The sequence below is a fragment of the Rosa chinensis genome, chromosome 6 (assembly GCF_002994745.2).
Source record: "Rosa chinensis cultivar Old Blush chromosome 6, RchiOBHm-V2, whole genome shotgun sequence".
Classification (NCBI taxonomy): Eukaryota; Viridiplantae; Streptophyta; class Magnoliopsida; order Rosales; family Rosaceae; genus Rosa; species Rosa chinensis.
The window spans coordinates 7,257,058-7,277,700 of record NC_037093.1 but is presented as its reverse complement, the minus strand read 5'-3'; the positions used below and the strand labels follow the sequence as shown (position 1 = coordinate 7,277,700).

Here is a 20,643-nt window from a genome sequence, read left to right as displayed (position 1 = left end):
ACAACTAAACTCAAGATTAAGATAAACGGGCTAGAATTAAAATGAACTCACAACGAATAACAAAACTCAAGATTAAGATAGACGGCTAAGATTAAGATAAACGGATAGGATTAGTTCTAATAACAAACTTGGATAGGATTAGTTCTAATAACTAGACTTGCTAATAGGATTAGTTCTGCTTCCACATAACAAAAAATAGTTCATATAGAGCATCCACGTGATTCCCTTCGGAAGATTGATGGACCCGATCAGTGAGTAGGAGACGGCGGAGTGCGTTGGCAGATGAGGCATTGGTCGGAACCGCCGAGGACCGGAACAAGAACGGCGCGGCCACATCTGCTGCAGAAGGCAGTGGTCGGGACCGCCGACGACCGGAACAAGAACGGCGCGGCCACATCTGCTGCAGGAGGCCGGGCAGGGGATTCTGGAACGATGGTTGGTGGAGATGTTGAGGCCGATTTCGGGGAGGATTCTGGTGGTGTGTTATTCTTTGGTAGTGGTGGGGGCACTGGAATTCCTTGCTTGCTCGTCTTCGGCTCTTGGCTTGATGATACCTTGTGCTTGATGACGGTGAAGAAATCTGTGATCGCGGGCCGGAACAGGTGCCACGCCAGAAGTGCGAGCATTCCGGAGAAGAGGAAGATGAGTATGGTGAGGAGAACAGCAATGCTTGCCATTTAGAAACTGGAGGAGAATTCAAGGGTGGTGTTTGTTGGTAGTTGGATTCTTGGCATGAGTCAAGTTATATACTGGAGGAACCAATTCGTTTTTAAGTCTCTGCTAGCTGCAATCACTCTTGAGATTAATTTCTAACGGCTACATCCATATTTTGTGAGGTTTTAGTTCCCGGACGGCTAGACGGCTCTGAGTTTGCCGCAGAGAGCTAAACCACAGAGGCGGCTCTGTTGGAAAAGAGCCTAAAAATGGCAAACTGTCTTGGGTTCACCCACATCCAATCAGACCCCGCCACATCAGCCTCTATCTCTCTGCTATACTACCGGGTCCGCATTCATTCTTACTTTCATAATTGTATCGTTGTTATTCGTTAGATTATTCTTTTTAGAACTTGCATCATATTAGATCAATAACTGTTCTACATCTCCATGTTTATATGGAAAAGGGGATATGGGATTCATACTAGAAACATACAAGTGAAACTTTTGAGTCATTTTGAAGTAAACAATATATTGCACAGCTGACTCAAGTACTTATAATGACAGAATATGACATCCTACAAAGAAAGTTGGTTAGCGAATGATGAGGCTTACTGGCTTGTTCAACAGTTTTCTTTCTTTCTGTATTCTTCTTCTTACATCAGATTAGCACTTTCCTTTGTAAAATGGTATGATTTGTCTAAGAATTTTTATTCCTGATGGTTGGCATTCTTCTTGGATCACCTTCTTTGTGTTATTTATGTGAGAACCTGGCTCTGGTTAAATCCCTAAAACATGGTTTGGTTGGTGATAGTAGATGGTGGCCATCTTGAGGACCTGGGTTGAAGTCCAGCATCCCCTAATATCATAGGAAATTAATCAAAAGGGAAAAGCTGTTGTCTACATCGAAATGGGTACCAAAACTAGGAAAGTTTTTATTACGAGGAGACTAGAGGAGTTTGCTTAGTTCGGTTAGCTTTAGACCCTCATTTGTAAAAAGAATCTGTACAGGGGAATGATAGTAACATAAGCATGTCTCTATTTCGGTTGTCAAATGTTGAATATTCTGTTGCCTCCAAGGTGCCATACATTTGGTAATATTTGTAACAACACTGTAAAACTTTCTATGCTTCTGGCTACTATATATAAGATAGTATAATTAATAATTTACATTGATGCATTTGTGAGTCACGCCTAATCATTTCAGCTCTTTCTGATGTCAGAGGAACTGAAGTCTAAGCATATAAGGATTTATGCAGACTTATACCAGGTGATTATAGTTTTACAAAAGTGGCTTTGGCCTTTGCAAATGATAATACAAGTATTTTCCTTAAATTTCTTGGACATAGCATGGACTCTTCAATGAAGCTATTAATGACAAAATTACTTTATTTTTAGCTTGCTGCTGTTGTTGCTGTTGAGGTCACTGGAGAATATGCTGGTCACTGGAGCCTTCACCATTGATTTTACTCCTGGCAGGAAGGTATGTACTGGTCACTTCTTTCTTATTTCAAGAAAGTTGCTAGTTTCTTCATAATTGCTTGCCAAATGTTTCTATCTAAGCAGTTTGTTGTTAAGCTTAGGATTCAAAAATTTCTCCCAAGGAAGGACGACTTCCAGATGCTGAAAAAGGTCTGTTGCAATACCTTAGATACTTTTTGCAAGTTTTATACAACCTTGCAAATACATTGGTCGTCCGATTTGCTTTATGCTAGCATCTTGAGTGGATCATAGATTCATAAATGTTATCATTTTCAAGAGGTTTTGGAATTTCCTAGTTATGCTAGATGAGCAGTTCGTAGTAACATTTCTGTAATATATTAGCATTCCGTTTCCTGTTGTTGTAGTGCAAGATGAAGAGAACAAAGAAGAGAGCATTTCAGATCTTATTTTGCCATCTCAATCATGTCAACCTAACCCATTATTTTCCTTCAATTTCTGCTCTGTATACATAGGTTGAGTTTCTATGTGATAGATCAAAGTTTGCATTTAGCGTGATGGATTCGGTATTGAGGTCTTCTTTTATGTAGTTTAGAGGTGAAATTGTGAAGGAAAAAAAAATGATGCACGGGGAGACTGATGTGATCCAAGTCACATGTCACCTATATGCATGCCCACAGTCCTACATATGGTGGTCTTTTAATGCAACTATACTGTCATTGATTTGTAGTTGTGGACACTGGACAGTTTCTTTACATCGCTTAGTACTAGGCGTCAAAATGCTGTTGGTGCATTACAACAACAACAACTCAGGCTTTCCAAATTTTTTTCCTGATTTTATTTATTCCTTGTTGTCAAAACACTGTGATGTTCTTTGAGAAACTAGGAAGTAAAGCTTTTCTTCAAATATACTCTGAAATATACTTACAAGTTATAGGAATTATTTTTGAAGCTCTGGGATGCATTGTGTCCTGTTAACCCATGGCATTTCTGGAAGCTGCTTGCTCCCATGTTGAAGTCAACCATCACCTCCCCGTGCCTCCCATCCAGGGCACCTTATCTCCTAGCTTTTTAATGTACTTAAGAATGCTAGATGCTTGGGTGAAGATGCCTGTTTGTTTGCGTTGCTTGTGCAATTTCAGTTAAGAAATTTGGATGTTGAATTCTTTTTCTGTCGATTGGGTTCCGGTTTCCAATTATAGGTGCACCACATCTGAGGGACATCTTCTATCGAATGGGGTTATCTGACAAGGATATTGTTGCACTCTCTCGGGCGCTGGTAAATCTTCCTTCTGTTTCTCTTTATGGCTTTTCTTTGGTATTTGATAGACCACATGCTCATTCTGTGTTAATCTTTTATGGTCTGGTTTTGATGGTCCTTGGACTCAGGAACCCCTGAAGTTCGATAACTCATACTTCGTGTAAGACTTAAACATGACGGTGAAAATTTCATAATATTTTGCATGCATGTCTGTCATGCATTTGTACTCTTTCCATTTTGGTATGAAATTTTGAATGCATGTGTACTCATTGTTGATACCAGAGAATTGCTGAAAGGGGAATCAGAGGGATTGCTGAAACTCTCTTCGGATACAGCTCTGTTAGATGATGCTGAGTTCCATAAATATGTGTGAGCTATATGCAAAGGTAATTTGAGCTTGTTTAGTTCTATTTTACTGCTGGAAAGTGTTGTATAGCACAGCCTGCTTGGTTAACAGTATTGGAACTTTTAGAACTACTTTTACTATTGCATAGAAGTTGGTGCTACCTTTACAACATTACCAAATGTGCTCACCGATGTTCCCTTGGCGCATAATCTGGTCAACCCTAACCTGCGAACCACTTGGAAATTGGTAGAGTTTGATTGAGCTATTTATATATGATGGCTTACTTGTTGTTATCCCCTGGTAAATTGTAAACAATCCCACGGGAACAAGTTTTTGTCTGGATTAAGAGCTTTTGTTCTTATGAACTAGGAATTGAGCCCACTGGAGTATAATAGCTTTCCTTTATTATTGCTTGTAATCTAAGTTTTTGAAGTCCCAGCGACTATTTTTTGTTGAAGTGAAAGTCTCTGTGAATTCTGCATTGACTTAAACTTGATGATCTGCTACTTGGTGTAATAAATTTTATAATGGACTTTGCTGTGGTGATTGTAATTAATACTGGGTTAGACTTGCTGTATTATGCAAATGGAACAGCCCCTTCAGGTGACTGTGCCACTTCTAAGATGAGGCTAATTTGGTTAAATTTCGCACTTGCTATCACTAAGGTTATTTTGGGAACCATTTGGAGTGAATATCATTCTCCCAATCTGGTTCTTGGTGGAATGAATTGAATTGTTTTATTGAGGTGCTTAGCTAGGGATGGGCATTGGTGGGTTCTAGGCCCTGCCCAAAAATGGGTGATTTGCTGATGGAGATGAGGATGATTGGTGACCTGTGCTGTCTAGTCTACATTATTCTTACTTTATAATGGTATCATTGTTATTCGTTAAGTTAGGTAATGCTTATGAATAATATTTAGAACTCACATCGTATAGATTATTTACTGTTCTAAATCTCCATGTTTATTTGGAAAAGAAAGGAGGTCACACATGCATGTAAGGATGGGGTATCAAAATACCCCGTGGGACGTGGATTAGGAGTGAGTTTACCTTGAAATGGGATTCACGGCAGGGAAAGAATTTTAGGATAAGAGATGGGAAATACTGTTCTCATTGTGATATGTTTCTATTTGATATACTTTCTCTTTTCTCCTTTGCTAAAATCTGTTATACGGCAGGATGAGGTGGCATTTTTCAAAGATTTTGAGGAATCACATAAGAAACTCTCTGAGCTTGGGTTTACTTCAAGTTCCTCCAAGATTATTGCAAAGTATAGCACCATACTGGCAGAAGGTGCAGTTGGAGTTGCAGTTTGTGCTGCTGTTGTGATCCTGGGCTATATGAAGTTTGCATGAATGTAGACTTGCTCAGCTGATTGCTTTCGATCCTAATGTATAAGTGACATTGAATTTTGTTTCTTTATTTTTATTTTCGATTAGAATGAGAGAGGTCTGTCTTCAAATCTTTGATATAATTAATAACCCATTCCTTCAGTGCAGCTTAGCTGCTGCATTTACTACTAGAAACATACAAGTGAAACTTTGAGTCATTTTGAAGTAAACAATATATTGCACTGCTGACATGATCACTGATAATCTCAGAATAATGACATCCTGCAAAGAAAGTTGGTTATCAAATGATGAGGCATAGGGGCTTGTTCAACTGTTTGGGCCCTATCAAAATCCTACGAAATAAGATGATGCAAATCTAACAGATTGTCTAAGATTTTAATTTCTTGGTGTACAAGATAAGCATGGAATCTACGATGTATCTTCTGAGTTCCCTTTTCGAGATTTTCAAGCCTTCCTATTTAGATAGTTACAAAACTTTTCTCGCAAGTAACACCCATTATACCCATGAACCTAACCTTATAAAACACTGACCAAGTAACCCGCAGACAATCAATCTTCGAGATCTTCGATATATATTCTTCTTCAAGTTCTTGAAACAATGGCGGGTCATGCCATAGGGATTGACTTGGGGACAACCTACTCGTGCGTAGCAGTGTGGCAGCAAGATTGTGTTGAGATTATAGTGAACGATCAAGGCAACAGAACCACTCCATCTTATGTTGCCTTCACTGATACTAAGCGATTGGTAGGAGATGCAGCACTTAACCAGATCATCAAAAACCCCACCAATACAGTCTTTGGTATAATCATCAATGTTATTCATCTCACACCCACAAATATATCAAATTCTAATTAAATGGTTTTTTTTTTTTTTTTGAGAAGAATTAAATGGTCTTCTATAAATTGTATTATTATTTCCTGCAACTGCTTTCTTTTACCTCTTTTTCTTTCCTCAACAAATTCTTGATTACAAGGCTTCTGTATTGTGGTTTCGTAACTTTGGAAAGCCGGGGAACCCGGTTATTTAAAGCTTTTGGAGATTGATTTAGGCCCTGCAGCTAACACTCCCGAGACACATTATTGTGGATATTCTCCATGTTATTAAGTTATGATTTTGCAAAAGAAAAGAAATAAGTGCCTCAAGTAGCACTCGTATTTTAAAAGTGTTAAAAGCTGGCACATCGATCGGTATGAAAATCATCTTACTTCTTTTTTCCTAACCGACAAACATTGTTGATTGGCAAAGTTAATTGAACTGGCCGGTTTGTCTCGTGTACGTGTATTGCTTCGATATCGGATGTTTCATAAATGCCTGATTCTGTTCCACAAATTTGCCATTTGCAGATGCAAAGCGATTGATAGGTAGAAGGTTTAGTGACGCATGTGTTCAAAGTGATTTGAAGCTTTGGCCATTCAAGGTCATCGAAGGTCCTAATGACAAGCCCATTATTGTTGTAAAAGACAAGGGCCAAGAGAAACACTTCGCTGCTGAAGAAATATCATCCATGGTACTCACAAAGATGCATAAAGTTGCTGAAGCCTATCTTGGATCAACTGTAAAAAATGCTGTTATTACTGTCCCTGCTTACTTTAATGACTCACAACGTCAGGCTACCAAAAATGCTGCTAAAATCGCTGGCCTAAATGTGATTCGTATTATAAATGAACCAACTGCTGCAGCCATTGCTTACGGCCTCGACAAGAAAGCTGGTTCGGAGAGCAAAAGAACAGTTATGATATTTGATTTAGGTGGTGGTACTATAGATGTATCACTACTGGTAATAGGTGATGGCGTCTTTGATGTGATGGCCACAGCTGGAGACACTCACCTTGGAGGTGAAGACTTTGATAACAAAATGGTGAACTACTGTGCCGAGCAATTCAAGAGGAAGCACGATTTGGACGTTAGCGGGAACTCGAGAGCTCTTACGAGGTTGAAAAATGCATGTGAGAAGGCAAAGAGGAGACTGTCATTCACATCATCAGTTGACATCGACATCGATTGTTTGGATCAGGGTATTGACTTCAATGCAACTATTACTCGAGCCAAATTTGAACAATTGAACATGAATTTCTTCAAAAAGTGTATGGAGCCTGTGAAAAAGTGTTTGAGTGATGCTTGCATGGACGCTGGGAATGTGGATGATGTTGTTCTTGCTGGTGGCTCTTCTAGAATTCCGAAGGTGCAAGAGCTATTACAGGATGTGTTCAGAGGGAAGGAATTGTGTAAGGGCATCAATCCTGATGAGGCAATTGCATATGGAGCAGCTGTTCAAGCTGCAGTCTTAAACGGGTGTGGAAATCAAAATGGGAATAGGCTTCAAAATGCAGTCTTAAATGGGTGTGGAATACCAAATGGGAATAGGCTTAAAAACTTCACTCTCTCGGATGTCACCCCTTTCTCACTTGGGACATCTGCTTGTAGGCTTGATTATGATCATATTCATGATCGTCGTTCAGAATGTATTGAGATGGCAGTTTTGATTCCAAGAAACACCAAAGTTCCCTTCAAGATGAACAAGTACTTTACTACCAAGTCTGACAACCAAGATAGAATGTTGATCAGTGTATTTGAAGGTGAGAGTAAGAAAGTCAAGTATAACAACTTAATGGGTGAATTTAAGCTCTACGACATTCCTCCAGCTCCCAAAGGTGTTCCTAAGATTGATATTTGCTTTGATATTGATGCCGACGGCATCCTTAATGTCTCTGCTGAAGTCAAGTCCACTGGCAACAAGAAAGGGATTACAATAAACACCAAGACGAGAACCTCCTGAACGTATAAAGGTGAGAGTGAAGGTGAGAGCGAGAGTGGAGATGAGAATGAAGAAACCTCATATAATAACTTGATGCGTGAAAACGACCATCCTCCAGCTCCCAAGCGTGTTCCTAAGTTTGATTATTGCTTTAATTTCGATGCCAACGACATCGTTAATGTCTCTGCGGAAGAAAAGTTCACTGACAACAAGAAAGGGGTTACAATAAACACCAAGATAAGACCACGAGGTATTCTTTAGTTCTTTCTACGACCATGTGTGAGCTAACAAGTAATAACCAGTCTCAATTAATTGATCTTTTAGTTTAAGCCATTTTGATTAGCATTAGTTTGTTTGATGTTGTAGGAAGGAAAGCACATGTGTTGGTCTTTTTAGGAAGATTGACCAACTTCCTGTTGCTCACATGTTGTGTTTGCCTTTTTGTATTATTTTTGTTATCATGATATTATTGGTTCATTCATTTAACCCAAATGTTTGGAGTTTAATTTGGGGTACGTCAAGTTTGATTCCTAAAACTATGAAGACAAATTTTTTTTTTTTGACTGATATGAAGACAATATATATACTGGAAAACAATTCAAGTCGTGTAAGAAATTGCCTTCATCGTCTACTTTCATTGTGTTCAAATTACATTAATTTGTTTGTGTTACACTTTTTATGGACAAAATCCTCCAAGGAGTGCCACCTCATTTTATGTCTCTAGAGGTCGGTTAAAAAAAAAATTGGCCCCACTGCCTTCTTTCATATTAACTCATAGTCATATTAGCCTTTTAGCACGTGCTAATTTACCTTTTAAAATTAATTCAGTTTTTCTCTAAAATTTAACCTTTAGATAATTTTTGTTTTCTTTTTCATACTAGAAATTTTATACCGGAAAAAAAAAATGAAAACATGCGGTTATTATCAGCAACAAAAAAACTGAGTATGTTGATGTACTATTATGTCACTAGAATATAAAGTTATTTTTATATTAGAAAAACGCAATTTTAGGCTTTCAAAAATTTAAATATGTTAAGGGAAATTGGTTTAATATATGTTGAGTTCATATAGTCACTTCGATGAGCAACTAGCCCTCTTTATTTTGTCAATTAATTAATTTAGTTCACACACATAGACACCAATCACTATTCTATAGGTTCAAGTAATACATTAGTTGATTTAATACTCTTCTTGCCAATTTTATCCTTACACCGGAAGGTATCAAAAACTGCATTTCACGATACATACAGTACCATACTCGAATACTCAGAGACCAAAAGAAAAGAAAATGTAATTAGGCAACAGTTGTACCCTCTGTATTAAATATATGGGTATAATGTGAAGTATAAACAATTTTTTTTCTTTTATCAAAATGTACTCGAAAAAAAAAACTTTATATTTAGTATTAAGTATTTAGTAGTCCTCGTACGGTGTAATCAACAAATAGGGAGCGGGAGCGGAGGAAAAAGTAGAGTAGCGCCCACCCCAGTTAGAACTATCACACTAAAGACAAACAAATACCTTAAAGAGTTTGGGGCTTGGCAAAACATCTAAACAAAATGTAAAGCAAACAAAGAAACTCTGCACTGATTTTTGCGTTAGTGGCTCTTCGCACCTCACCCTGCTGCTTTTCTGCCCCTTCATCCCTTTGTATAGCAGCATCTCCAGTCCGCTATATTACACGAAAATAATCCCCCATGGTTTGCACTTCCTCCATTTGTCTGGAAAGCAAATTTCAATTCAAATAAGGATAGAATATAAAGACAACCAAATCAAGAGAAATTTATGTTACACAGTTTAAAATAGGGGAGTGAAATATGCACACCCAATTTTACATTTCTCCTTCTACCTGTCTTAATCATCTTCTGATCTTCATATCAATTGAATTTCTACTTTCTCCTTATATCTCGTCCTAAATTGATATGCCTAATATCAAATAGATCTTTGTCTTTGGGTAATTAGAGATTAAAGTCTGCATCTGCAATATCAATTCTTTCATCACTCAAACATCTCATTCTCCCTCTCTCACATAGATTGCAGTCTCTCTTTCTCTCTGCTCTTCTGCGTTTCTTCTGATCTGCTTTGCTCTCTCACATTTCTTGTTCTCTATGAAGAAACCAGATAAAGGTGAGCCGATGAAATTTTGAATAAAAGGAAGATATATGGCTGATATCCTTTCGGTGGAGATGAGAGCTGCCAAACTCTTCTTTCTCTGCCAAAAATGTGGGGCTCTTCTCCACCCCTCTCCATGCAAAGCGTTTGATTTTTATGAATTCTCTTATGCATCTCTCTTTTGCTTTAACCTTAACTAGGCGATGAGATAGGAGTCCGTCTTCCTTCTTTACTCTTCTCCAACCCTCTCCATGCAAAGCGTTTGATTTTTTTTTCAATACAGGAAAAACGTGTGCAAAGCATTTGTTGATAACTCTAAATCAAGTTTATGAAAGAAAGTCCCAGAGAGAATGAAAGACAAAATCAATACCAACTCATAAAGGCCCCAATCCAGCTAGCCAAGATTCAATTACACAAACAAAAGTGATCAAAAAGAGAATCACGACTAACCCAGAAAAGCACTAACCCAGCAATCCAAGATTAAGATTTAAAGAAAGCGGTTTGAGGAAAAAAATCATAATGAACCAAAGGCATCAATAAGCTAGATAATAAGAACCCGAAGAGTTTCTGTCATTTGTTCATCTTTTCTAGTCAAAAAGAAATTTATATATTAAAACTGAATCCATCAGTAAGCTATGGGTCTTGATTTTAGGCTCCAAGTGAAAATCAAGCAATAGAGAGGTGCGAAAATATGGTCGTGGCGGTGAGTACTTTGGTTGAAGAAATTGCAGAGAAGAACAAAAGGAGGGAGAAAGAGGAGTAGAGGCATATATGTAAAAATAGGCTTCTTTTTTTTCAGGGCCCAGTGAAATCAGGGGCATAGGCGTAGGCTTGTTGGGCCTATACCCAGGGCTGGAGCCAGCCCTGGGTTTCTCAAATAGAGAGAATCAAGGTGCATATAAATATAGTCCGTCATACTCAGTTGAATCCAATATCCTCACTAATTCCCATCTCTTCTTTACCATCTATGCTATTCACTTCAACCCAATCTCTTCTACCCTAAATAACTTCATCAGTCTCTCCATCAAATGCAAAGGAAACCATAAATAAGAAATCAAACACACCCAGAAATCCAAAGATTATTCTAGCGTTTGTGACCAATATCAAAATTTTCAATTTCTAGAAAGTGAACCCCTAAAACCATCTTCTCTCAATTTAAAATCGAATTTGCATTTCAAACAAATTAATTTGTTTGAGAAAATTGTTCCCATTTGCACGGCTGTAGCCAAAAGGGCCTAAAGGGTACTTGGCAATTTGGATCATCCTATCTCTTTCTAATTTGCAAGTCTCATCGTGAGAGAAAAAAAGTTCTTTTTGGTTGGTGTGACGGGACGACAGGTAAAGAAGTGAGGGTAATTGTGGAAGAGAAATAAGAGCACTAAATAAAATAATATTAAACAATTTAAAGGGAGTGCGATTTGTAAAAATAGCAAATTACTGATAACTACAATCTCATGCAAATAATTCCCACGCGCAGAGTCCAAGGGACCTATTTCCTTGCGGTGAGTCATGTAGACACGCTTCCAAATTCTTTAATTTTTACTGACGAAAATGTCCCTTAACACACATGAGGAAGACAGACGAAGAGGGAGGGAGGGGGGGGGAGAGCGAGCGAGGAAGGGAGGGGGAGAGAGAGAGAGAGAGAGAACAGATCTAGATCGGGTTAATCAAGGACACGAATTTGAAAATCTCACTCAAATATGAAATTTGATTTGTAAGCCAGGGAGAGAAGAGATCTAGATCGATATTGATATTCGGATCGAGATTGAGATCAATCAAGGCGATGAATCTAAAGTTTTCATTCATACATGAACTTTGAATTATAGATCTAACACTTTGAGGTATGTTTTTCTGTATTTTGAATTTTTCAATTCCATTTCTATTGAAATTCACAATGGGTTGTTTTGCATGTGGATTGTCTTGTTAATTCAAACTTACTTTTTATTATGTTCATGGTGTGAAATCAAATGCTAGTTGATATATATAATTGATTGTTCTTTTTCCTGGCTAATACTTAATACATCTGATTTTACTTAATCGTTGGTCTTTAGGTTTTCATCGTTCTATTTTCATGAAGCAATTGGTTAATTCAAGTCTCTTCTTGCAGGGTATTTTAATTTGTATCCAATGGCTGAGGTAGATGTTTTGTTCATATTACACAATTTATTACCATTACATATAATGACGGTAAAGTTCTTAGGAACTCTAGCTATCTACTAAATCCCTACTGACCCTCATTAGCAATTGGCATGATCCTACTGACCTATAATAGGATTATTTTATTCCTACTGATCCTTAGTAGCAAAACCTAGACCCACATAGGCGTGTATGGTTTGCTATTAACCCTCATAGGCATATCTGGTTTGCTATTAACAATCAGTAAGCATATCTGATTTGTTATTGAGCCTCAATAGCCATATCTGATTTACTATTGAACTTTAGTAACCATATATGAATTGTTATTGAACCTCAGTAGCCATGTTTGAGTTGTTATTGACCATCAGTAATGATATTTGATTTGTTATTGAATGTTAGTAACAATTGTGTGATTGTTGTTACTGGTGAATGTTTGTGTGTAGCAGTTATGTTTGAAGCATTTATTTTTAGTTTTTGTGGTTGAATTTTAAGATTCTGATGTATTGATTGGCTAATCCCTTTGTTACTGAAGGTCAAATGTTAATGGTCTTGTGGAGGTACTCACTTCATGATTATTCTTCTTATGTTATATATTCAGATCAAGGCTGCTATTGAGGTTTCCAACACATGGATGAGGTTGTTCAATATGGTCTTTGGCATCGACCTAGTGGGACAACTGAATTTTTAAATTTCATTATTTTGAGTCAATTTGTGAGGAACTTGTAGTAGTTTACTTACCTTTTTATAATAAATGGAACCTTGATATTGTCATTTCTATAGAAGCTTAATGTTAATTACAATTAGAGCTTTGATATTACTTATTCAAATTCCTTTTTTAGTTATTGTTTTTAGTAAGTATACTGACGGTCAGTAACAATGTTAGTAAGTATACTGACAATCAGTAATAACATTAGTGAGTATAGTGAGAGTGAGTATCAATGTTTGTAAGTGCACTTACTCAATAAAAATACCAGTTACGAACTGTCAGTAGCATTGTCGAAAGACTCTTAGTAGCCATTGTAAATATATTGAGTCTCAGCAGCAATTTAGCTTTTATTCTTGAGTGAGAAAAAATATTTCTTATAAGCTTCTAAGACCCCACAATTCATCTTGTTGATTTTCGTTGGTTACTTTGTTTAAGATTCATTTATGGATTCTTATTTTCCTTTTGGGTCCTTTTCTTTACGTCCTTTGATTTGTATTTGTGTTCGCTCAAAAATCGTCCCGGCCTGGTGTCACTGGGCCGAGGGCTTCTTTGGCTTACACGTGTCCTTCTGGAGTGGTGACGTGTGAGCGGGCGTGCCAACTCGCAGCCGGGAGGCCAAGCAAGGTTTTGTTCTAGATTGTAGATCTTGCGCTGATCTGACTTCTGATCAGTTGATTGTGGGCCGAGGAAGGATCGATCTCGGCCGCGGGGTTCTCTCTGCCTTAATGCAAGGACTTTAGCACCGATCGGCCTTATCTGTCCGCAGTGCTGTGTAACTCGGTGATTGAGGTGAAAGTGAAGTGATGATGATTCTTTTTGTGATTTTATATTTTGTATAAAGTAAATAACGTAAAGTAAACAACAGAAAATAAAAGTGCAAGTAAAGACAAAGTAAAGTGCAGGAATGTGTAAAGGTGCAGCAAATAAAGTGCAGGAAGATAAACTGCTTGAATGTAAAGAGCAACAAAGTAAAGTGCAGGAAAGATAAATACTAGTAAAGAAAGCGATAAGATAAACACGTAAAGATTGATAAGTGTTGCTGAAATGTTGAAATGTATTGAGATAAAATTTGTATAATCGCGTAGAGCGTTTGGTCGAGAACCTCTAACAATGAATCCTATGGTCCTTTTTATAGTGAAGCTAAACTACTGAAAAAAGGAAAAGAAACAATCTCTCCCTTTACAGTTAAGATCGCATTGATTACAAATAGAGCAGTATTGATGTTTGTGATATCGTTATCAATTATTGATTCTATCATGAGCAATCAATTAGGTCTTGTAACTGATGATTGGTAATAACACCTCTTGATGCTCATTCACGTTAATTGCCCCAAACTTCGGTAACGTTTACAATCAACCTCTTTGAATTGCCGCGGCTAATTAGCCGTGGTCATTCATTATGACTTGTGGGTCCGCGGTCATTCATTAAGCCTTGTGATTGATTTGATCTCTTCCGATTTAATAACGGCTCTTCTGCACACGTTATTTTTTGCCATCAATTTGACAATAAATATTTAATTTGCCGCGGCTAATTGGCCGCGGTCCTTCATTAGTCCTTGCGGGCCCGACCCACCTACCTGCTACGTGGGCCTTGCCAAATATAGGTTCAAACAATTTGGTAGTAGACAAAGTTTCTCATTGCTACTAACGATCAGTAGCAGTATCTATTTTATTACTACCATCGGTAGCAATATACTTTTTGTTGCACTTTGAGAAAATTTATGTTATTTTGAAATTTATGGTTTTATTATTGTTATTGAACATCAGTAGCAATATCATAATCATCGCTCTACCTCAATAGCAATAGTCTATATGTCACAGTTTAAATCTATTATGGACATTGTATTTTCTAATAATGTAGTTTAAGCAAAAAATTAGTGTTGAAATGAAGTGCAGCCAGAAAAATGAAACAACTAATTCTCTCAATATGTTACTGACCCTCAGTAAGTTTCTAGTTTTCTAATAACGGTTATTATCACAAATGGTACCTGAACTTATCCTCTATTTTATCGAAGGTACCTGAACTTCAATTTTGATCACAACCAGTACCCGAACTTTTCGACTTCATTTTAAATGGTACCTAAGGCCACATTCAGTCACTATTCTGGCCAAAAAAACCAAATCTAAAAAAAAAAAAAATTCAAGTTCAAGGTAAGTCTATTACCAAAAATCATCACTATATATGATCGCAACCCTTGAAATCATCAAAAATTATCACTATGTGAGCCTCACATGCCTTTTTAGTCGGAATATTGACCGGAGGTGGCTCTAGGTACCATTTAAAATGAAATCGAAAAGTTCGGGTACTGGTTGTGATCAAAATTGAAGTTCAGGTACCATCGATAAGATTGAGGTATAGTTCAGGTACCATTTGTGATAATAACCCTTCTAATAATGCAGTTTAAGCAAAAAATTAGTGTTGAAATGAAATGCAGCCAGAAAAATGAAACAACTAATTCTCTCAATATGTTACTGACCCTCAGTAAGTTTCTAGTTAGTTCTAAAGCAGAATCTCTATGAGTTCTTTTTGGTAGAACAATGTGATGCAGGAGCATATGTGGCCATATCAAATGATGCGTTTGATATTTAATTATGGATATGTAATCGTCAATAATTATTGTCTAGAAAATTTTAGGGCATCTTTTTTGCATCTAATTTGGGATTTACTTTTAATTCTCTTTACAATTTAGTTTAAATCTACTTATTATCCAAGAATTGTGAACCCTATAAATATGGGTATTGTAATCGTTGTAAGACAGTTTATAGTGTATGAATAATATCAGTTTATTTGCGGCATGGATTTGCCATACTCTACGAGTTTGCTACTCCTTATTTCTGGTGTCTGTTGAGTGATTATTGGAGGTCTGTGTTCGATACCATTTCCCCATCACAATGATAAACTCGTAATATTGATAATAATAGTCAACTGGCTGTCACTAATGAGTTGGTAGTTCGGTACAAAGGGAAAGAAATATATGTGGTGGTATTCTCGTAATTAATTATAAATTTAATGTCTAATGTTTAATTTTAGTTCCTCTCCGTGTTTTGATTGTGGCCGCACGGGTTTCCAGTCCCCCCATTTTGCGCATGGTCATGTGACCATTTGACTTTACCTTAATGGTAAATAGGATGTGCAAATTTCGGTTCCCAAAATGTTAACCGAAAACAAAGGAGTGGAATAAGATTAGGCAATGTAATAACTGAAGAAAACCATGTTCGGCCACGTGCTACGTGCAGCTGTTGCTGCTTAGATGCCGATTTGGCCTCTACAAAATTCAACATCTGTTCCACAGAAGAAAATTAATTTCATTTTTCCTTTTGGAAAAGGATTGGTTTTCAATATAAAAATCCCAAACATGTTCAAAAATAATTGATGAATCCAAAACGTAACAAGCTTCTATTCCCCCAAATCCTTTCCATTTTAACTACCCTCTGTTTGATGATCGGATATTAGCATATGATGACAAAGATATCAGAACAATCAAATACTGCATCTCCTTTTGAACTCAAAGCTTTCAGAATCAACCCAACCCTCAAGCCAAGATAAATCCTATCCCAATTTGGAGGCACCTACTTCACCCAACTCCATGAAGCACTCTGACTGTCACCCAGCAGTGGATTTGCTAATGATTAGTAATAGTGGAGCAACAGAAAGAAGTTCAGGATCTCAAGAAAGGATATATGGGTGTGGTGAGTCACAAAGGGCAGAAAGCAAGAGCAAAGGGCTTTTGGGAGTTGGGACTCTTTCAGTTCTATTTTAACATCTCATATAATTTCTTTGTTAAAAAGCAAATTACTTTCGCCAATAGAAAAGAAAAATAAAACAAACAAAAGAAAACACAATAGGAGTCAGAAAATTTTCTGGGACAGATGTTGAATTTTCAGGACACATAGGCAAGCAGCAAGAACTGCAGTCTGACAACCATGCGACTGACAACTTGGGTTACATGTTAAAATGCAAAACACTCATTATAACCATAAATTAAGTCAAATGAATGATTAACAATAGGAAAAATTTTAAGAACAGTACATGAAGTATAAGCCATTCCGAAGTTCGGTGTATTTGATTTCAAAGAATTAATTTTGGTACATGACATTACAATCCCGACCCAAAATCAGTGTATGCTGTTACGGCCCCTGTTAGTCTATCTGATTTTAGTCAAATTTGTAAGGGCAAATTCGTCTCTTCATGAATTAACAAAAAAAAATTGCAGAAGAAGAAGGAAGGAGAAGGAGGAAGAAGAAGGAAGGAGAAGGAGTAGGAGAAGGAGGAAGAAGAAGAAAAAGAAGGAGGAGAAGGAAGAAGAAGCAGAAGGAGGAAGAAGAAGAAGACGAAGGAGATGGAGGAAGAAGAAGAAGAAGGAGAAGGAGGAGAAGAAGAATTGCAGAAGAAGAAGAAAAATTGCAAAAGAAGAAGGAGAAGGAGAAAATCATATTTGGGTACCCAGATTTTGGGTGTCCAAATCAAATCGGGGAGGGAGGGAGGAAGAAGAATGAAGAAGAAGAAGGAGAAGAAGGAAGAAGGAAGAAGGAGAAGAAAATTAGATTTGGTGTCCACATAAAACTTGATATCGGAGAGGGAGGGAGGGAGGAAGGAAGGAAGAAGAAGGAGGAGGAGAAGGAAGAAGGAAGAAGGAAGAAGGAAGAAGGAAGAAGGAAGAAGAATAAGGAGGAGGAAAAAAATCAAATAATCTGGGTATCCAAATCAAATAGTAGGGAGAGAGGAAGAAGAAGGAAGAAGAAGAAGAAGAAGAAGGAAGGAGAAAGATACCCAAAAATGGGTGTCCGAGAGAGGGAGGGAGAGAGGAAGAAGAAGGAATAAGAAGAAGAAGAAGGAGAAAAAGGAGGAAGAAGAAGAAAGATACCCAGAAATGGGTGTCCCAGACAGAGAGAGAGAGAGAGAGAGAAGAAGGAATAAGAAGAAGAAGAAGGAGAAAAAGGAGGAAGAAGAAGAAGGATACCCAGAAATGGGTGTCCGAGAGAGAGAGAGAGAGAGAGAGGTGAAAACCTAAAAATTAGAAAATTGAATAATTTCATAGATTTAACGGTGTTATTGACGTCATGTATTAAAAGTGGGTCTGGATTAGAACTTCAGGTACCAAAGTTAATTCTTTGAAACCAAATACACCGAACTTCGGAATAGCCTATACTTCATGTACTGTTCTTAAAATTTTCCCTTAACAATATAACATCGAGATCAAATATGCTGATCACTTGCATGCAATTCATTTATGTTGCATTGGCTTACTCTTCTCTGGTTTTGAAAGCTGACAGTGACTATGCAGTTATTATATGTGAACAACACATAGTATCTAATTTGGCGGATACAAAGTGCCAACAAAGAACATGTAGAAAATGCTATCTAGTATGTACCTTCAATCAACCTTGTGATATACTGAATTGTAATGTACCTCAGCCCAATGGCTTATGTAACACACTGCACAAGGAGATAATAAATTTGATACCTCTAGTGGGCAAATAATGTGACAAAAAAGGAGCAAAAAAAAAAAAAATTTGATACCTCTAGTGGACCTTGATGAGGGAGGAATAGCAATTACACCGTCAGGGTAAGCAATTGAGAATACGTATATCGTAGCACCAAACTGAAGTAAAATCATAGACATATTATTCAACAACTGAGCCAGCAGAGTCAGGTAATAAATACAACCATATACTGGAAAATGTAGCACAAAACTGTGCCTCATACCGCATCAGCAGCCGCCTGCAATGTGCAATTCTCTCCCCATTCCCCAATACTATTTAATCGCAAAAGAAAACTAAATAAAGTAAGAAATCCGGTTAAGCATTGGACAAAGAAATCATAAAAAAGATTAGAAGAATACCTGCTTATTTTTTCTATATAAGCATCAAAAGTAGGATACTCATCAGTAAGAATAAACCCACTGTAGTTCTGTGGCATTTTCTTGAGCTGAGACATCAGAAAATGAAGAAAAAGGTAAGGCATTGGAAATCACCGCCAAATTAACTGCAACTCTACTACAATATATCCACTCACTGAAATGCCAACCAACCAACCTGTTCAATAACTTTCTTTTTTGCATGATCATAATTGTCTTCGGTCCTATATATCTGATCTGACAAGGCACGATATAGGGATGACATTTTAACCCATTGGTATGGGTACCCGTGAGTATTTATTCCATATGGGTATTTTTTTATGGGTATGGGTACCCATTTATGAAGTTTGGGTAGGTATGGGTATTTTATAAAATACCCATTATAGAAACGGGTGGGTATGGGTATACCCACGGGTACATAAAATTTACCCAATACCCAAACTCTATTCACTTCTCTTCTCTCTCCGATTCTTCTCTGCTCTCTCTTTGATTCTTCTCTCTCCTTTCAACCCAGCAATCTAGCCGGAGATTGGCTACTCCGGCATCTAGGGTTGAGAACGTGGTGGATTTCAATATGTAGTTTCAATTGTTACGAAATGTAGTTTCGATATATTGGCATAAATGGGCTTTGATCTGTGAGGATCAAGCAGTCCGATCGACTTGTAGATTTGATATATTGATCGTAGTATCACCTGTGATTCGACCCTGTGATGACGATTCAAAAGGCTATCCATGAGGATTCGCCTATTGGATCGTAGTATAATTTTGTGAGAATGATTCTACAGGTGATCCGGGACTATCCAACCGTTGGATCTTCATATAATTTTGAGAGGATGATCCTAATGGCGATCCGTGAGAATCTAACAGTTGCATCATTGTATAATTTTGGTGAGGATGATTCTAAAAGCGATCTAGGACGATCCAACCGTTGGATCTTCTTATAATTTTGAAAGGATGATCCTAAGGACGATCTGAGAGGATCCGACCGTTGGATCTTAGTATAATTTTGAGAGGATGATCCTAAGGGAGATCCGTGAGGATCCGACCGTTGGATAGTAGTATAATTTTGTGAGGATGATTCTAAAGGCGATCTGGGACGATCCAACCATTGGATCTTCATATAATTTTGAGAGGATGATTCTACATGTGATATGGGACGATCCGACAGTTGGATCATCATATAATTTTGATAGGATGATCCTAAGGGCGATCCGTGAAGATCCGACTGTTGGATCGTCGTATAAGTTTGTGAGGATGATTCTAAAGGCGATCTGGGACGATCTAACCGTTGGATCTTCATATAATTTTGAGAGGATGATCCTAAGGGCGATCCGTGAGGATCTGACCGTTGGATCATCATATACTTGTGAAAAGATGATTCAAAAGGCGATCCGTGAGGATTCGACCGTTGGATCATCGTATAATTGTGATTTGTATGCTAAGTTGAGACCGTATGTGATTAGGTGCTTGACGGAATTGCATTGAACAATCATTTGTGATTTTGTGATTTTGGCTGTTAGAGAAGACACAGCGGGATTTAGAGGTGAGTAAATCTCACATGGTTCATTTACGAACCGAATTTTATTATTTTACATTTAATCACCAAGTTGTGAAAATTGTTTTACGGAAATAAATATTTGTTTTAAACTTATTGCTTCCTCGTGACTAAACCAAAAATTTCTTTCTTAAACAATGTCTCAAGTATTTGAAATACTCAATTGACTATGAAAATAAAAAGAATAAAAAAAAAATTTATTTTTGTCAAAAAAGGAAAGAAAAAAAAAACTGAAAAGATTGAAAATAGAAAGAAAAAAAAAACCTGCCCATATTCAAAACGGGTAAATGGGTGGGTATGGGTTTACCCGTTTAGAAATGGGTTGGGTAAATACCCATACCCGCGAATTATTTGATGGGTATTACCCACAAACTATTATTGGGTGGGTAATACCCGCTGAGTAATACCCAATGAGTGTAAATGCCAACTCTAGCACGATGCTACAAAAATAAGAGACTAGTGAGACACTC

At 37.4% G+C, this 20,643-nt stretch overlaps 2 protein-coding genes, 1 long non-coding RNA gene and 1 pseudogene across 4 annotated transcripts; 3 read left to right on the top strand and 1 right to left on the bottom strand.

Moving 5' to 3' along the window:
* Positions 1-868: 868 nt before the first annotated feature.
* Positions 869-5,192, top strand: LOC112172683 (annotated as a pseudogene).
* A 457-nt stretch (positions 5,193-5,649) lies between these two features.
* On the top strand, positions 5,650-8,008 carry LOC112170721 (heat shock cognate 70 kDa protein). The gene is made up of 3 exons (XM_024308037.2): positions 5,650-5,851; positions 6,396-7,344; positions 7,417-8,008. The coding sequence occupies exons 1-3, from the start codon at positions 5,650-5,652 to the stop codon at positions 7,826-7,828; spliced, it is 1,563 nt and encodes a 520-aa protein (XP_024163805.1). The 3' UTR covers positions 7,829-8,008.
* A 1,267-nt stretch (positions 8,009-9,275) lies between these two features.
* LOC112172682 (OVARIAN TUMOR DOMAIN-containing deubiquitinating enzyme 10-like) lies at positions 9,276-18,709 on the bottom strand. 2 transcript variants are annotated; one of them, XM_024310130.2, is made up of 5 exons: positions 18,604-18,709; positions 18,468-18,516; positions 18,282-18,363; positions 18,134-18,197; positions 9,276-9,528 (listed from the first exon to the last, which is right to left on the bottom strand). In XM_024310130.2, exons 1-4 carry the CDS (start codon positions 18,696-18,698, stop codon positions 18,136-18,138), a joined length of 288 nt encoding a protein of 95 aa, XP_024165898.2. In that variant the 5' UTR covers positions 18,699-18,709; the 3' UTR covers positions 9,276-9,528; positions 18,134-18,135. The 2 variants fall into 2 exon arrangements, with proteins under 2 accessions (XP_024165898.2, XP_040364620.1); XM_040508686.1 differs by lacking the exon at positions 9,276-9,528 and adding an exon at positions 16,116-16,361.
* LOC121050075 lies at positions 11,524-12,847 on the top strand. The gene is made up of 3 exons (XR_005801679.1): positions 11,524-11,760; positions 12,027-12,055; positions 12,654-12,847. It is a non-coding gene; the product is annotated as an uncharacterized LOC121050075 (long non-coding RNA).
* Positions 18,710-20,643: the final 1,934 nt, after the last annotated feature.

Coding starts and splice junctions, on each gene's coding strand:
- LOC112170721 (XM_024308037.2), top strand. CDS start 5,650: ATGGCGGGTCATGCCATAGGGATTGACTTGGGGACAACCTACTCGTGC. Junction 5,852..6,395: donor CCCCACCAATACAGTCTTTG/GTATAATCATCA, acceptor TGCCATTTGCAG/ATGCAAAGCGATTGATAGGT. Junction 7,345..7,416: donor CAAGCTGCAGTCTTAAACGG/GTGTGGAAATCA, acceptor AAATGGGAATAG/GCTTAAAAACTTCACTCTCT.
- LOC112172682 (XM_024310130.2), bottom strand. CDS start 18,698: ATGTCTCAGCTCAAGAAAATGCCACAGAACTACAGTGGGTTTATTCTT. Junction 18,517..18,603: donor TATATAGAAAAAATAAGCAG/GTATTCTTCTAA, acceptor GCGATTAAATAG/TATTGGGGAATGGGGAGAGA. Junction 18,364..18,467: donor TGCAGGCGGCTGCTGATGCG/GTATGAGGCACA, acceptor ATTTTACTTCAG/TTTGGTGCTACGATATACGT.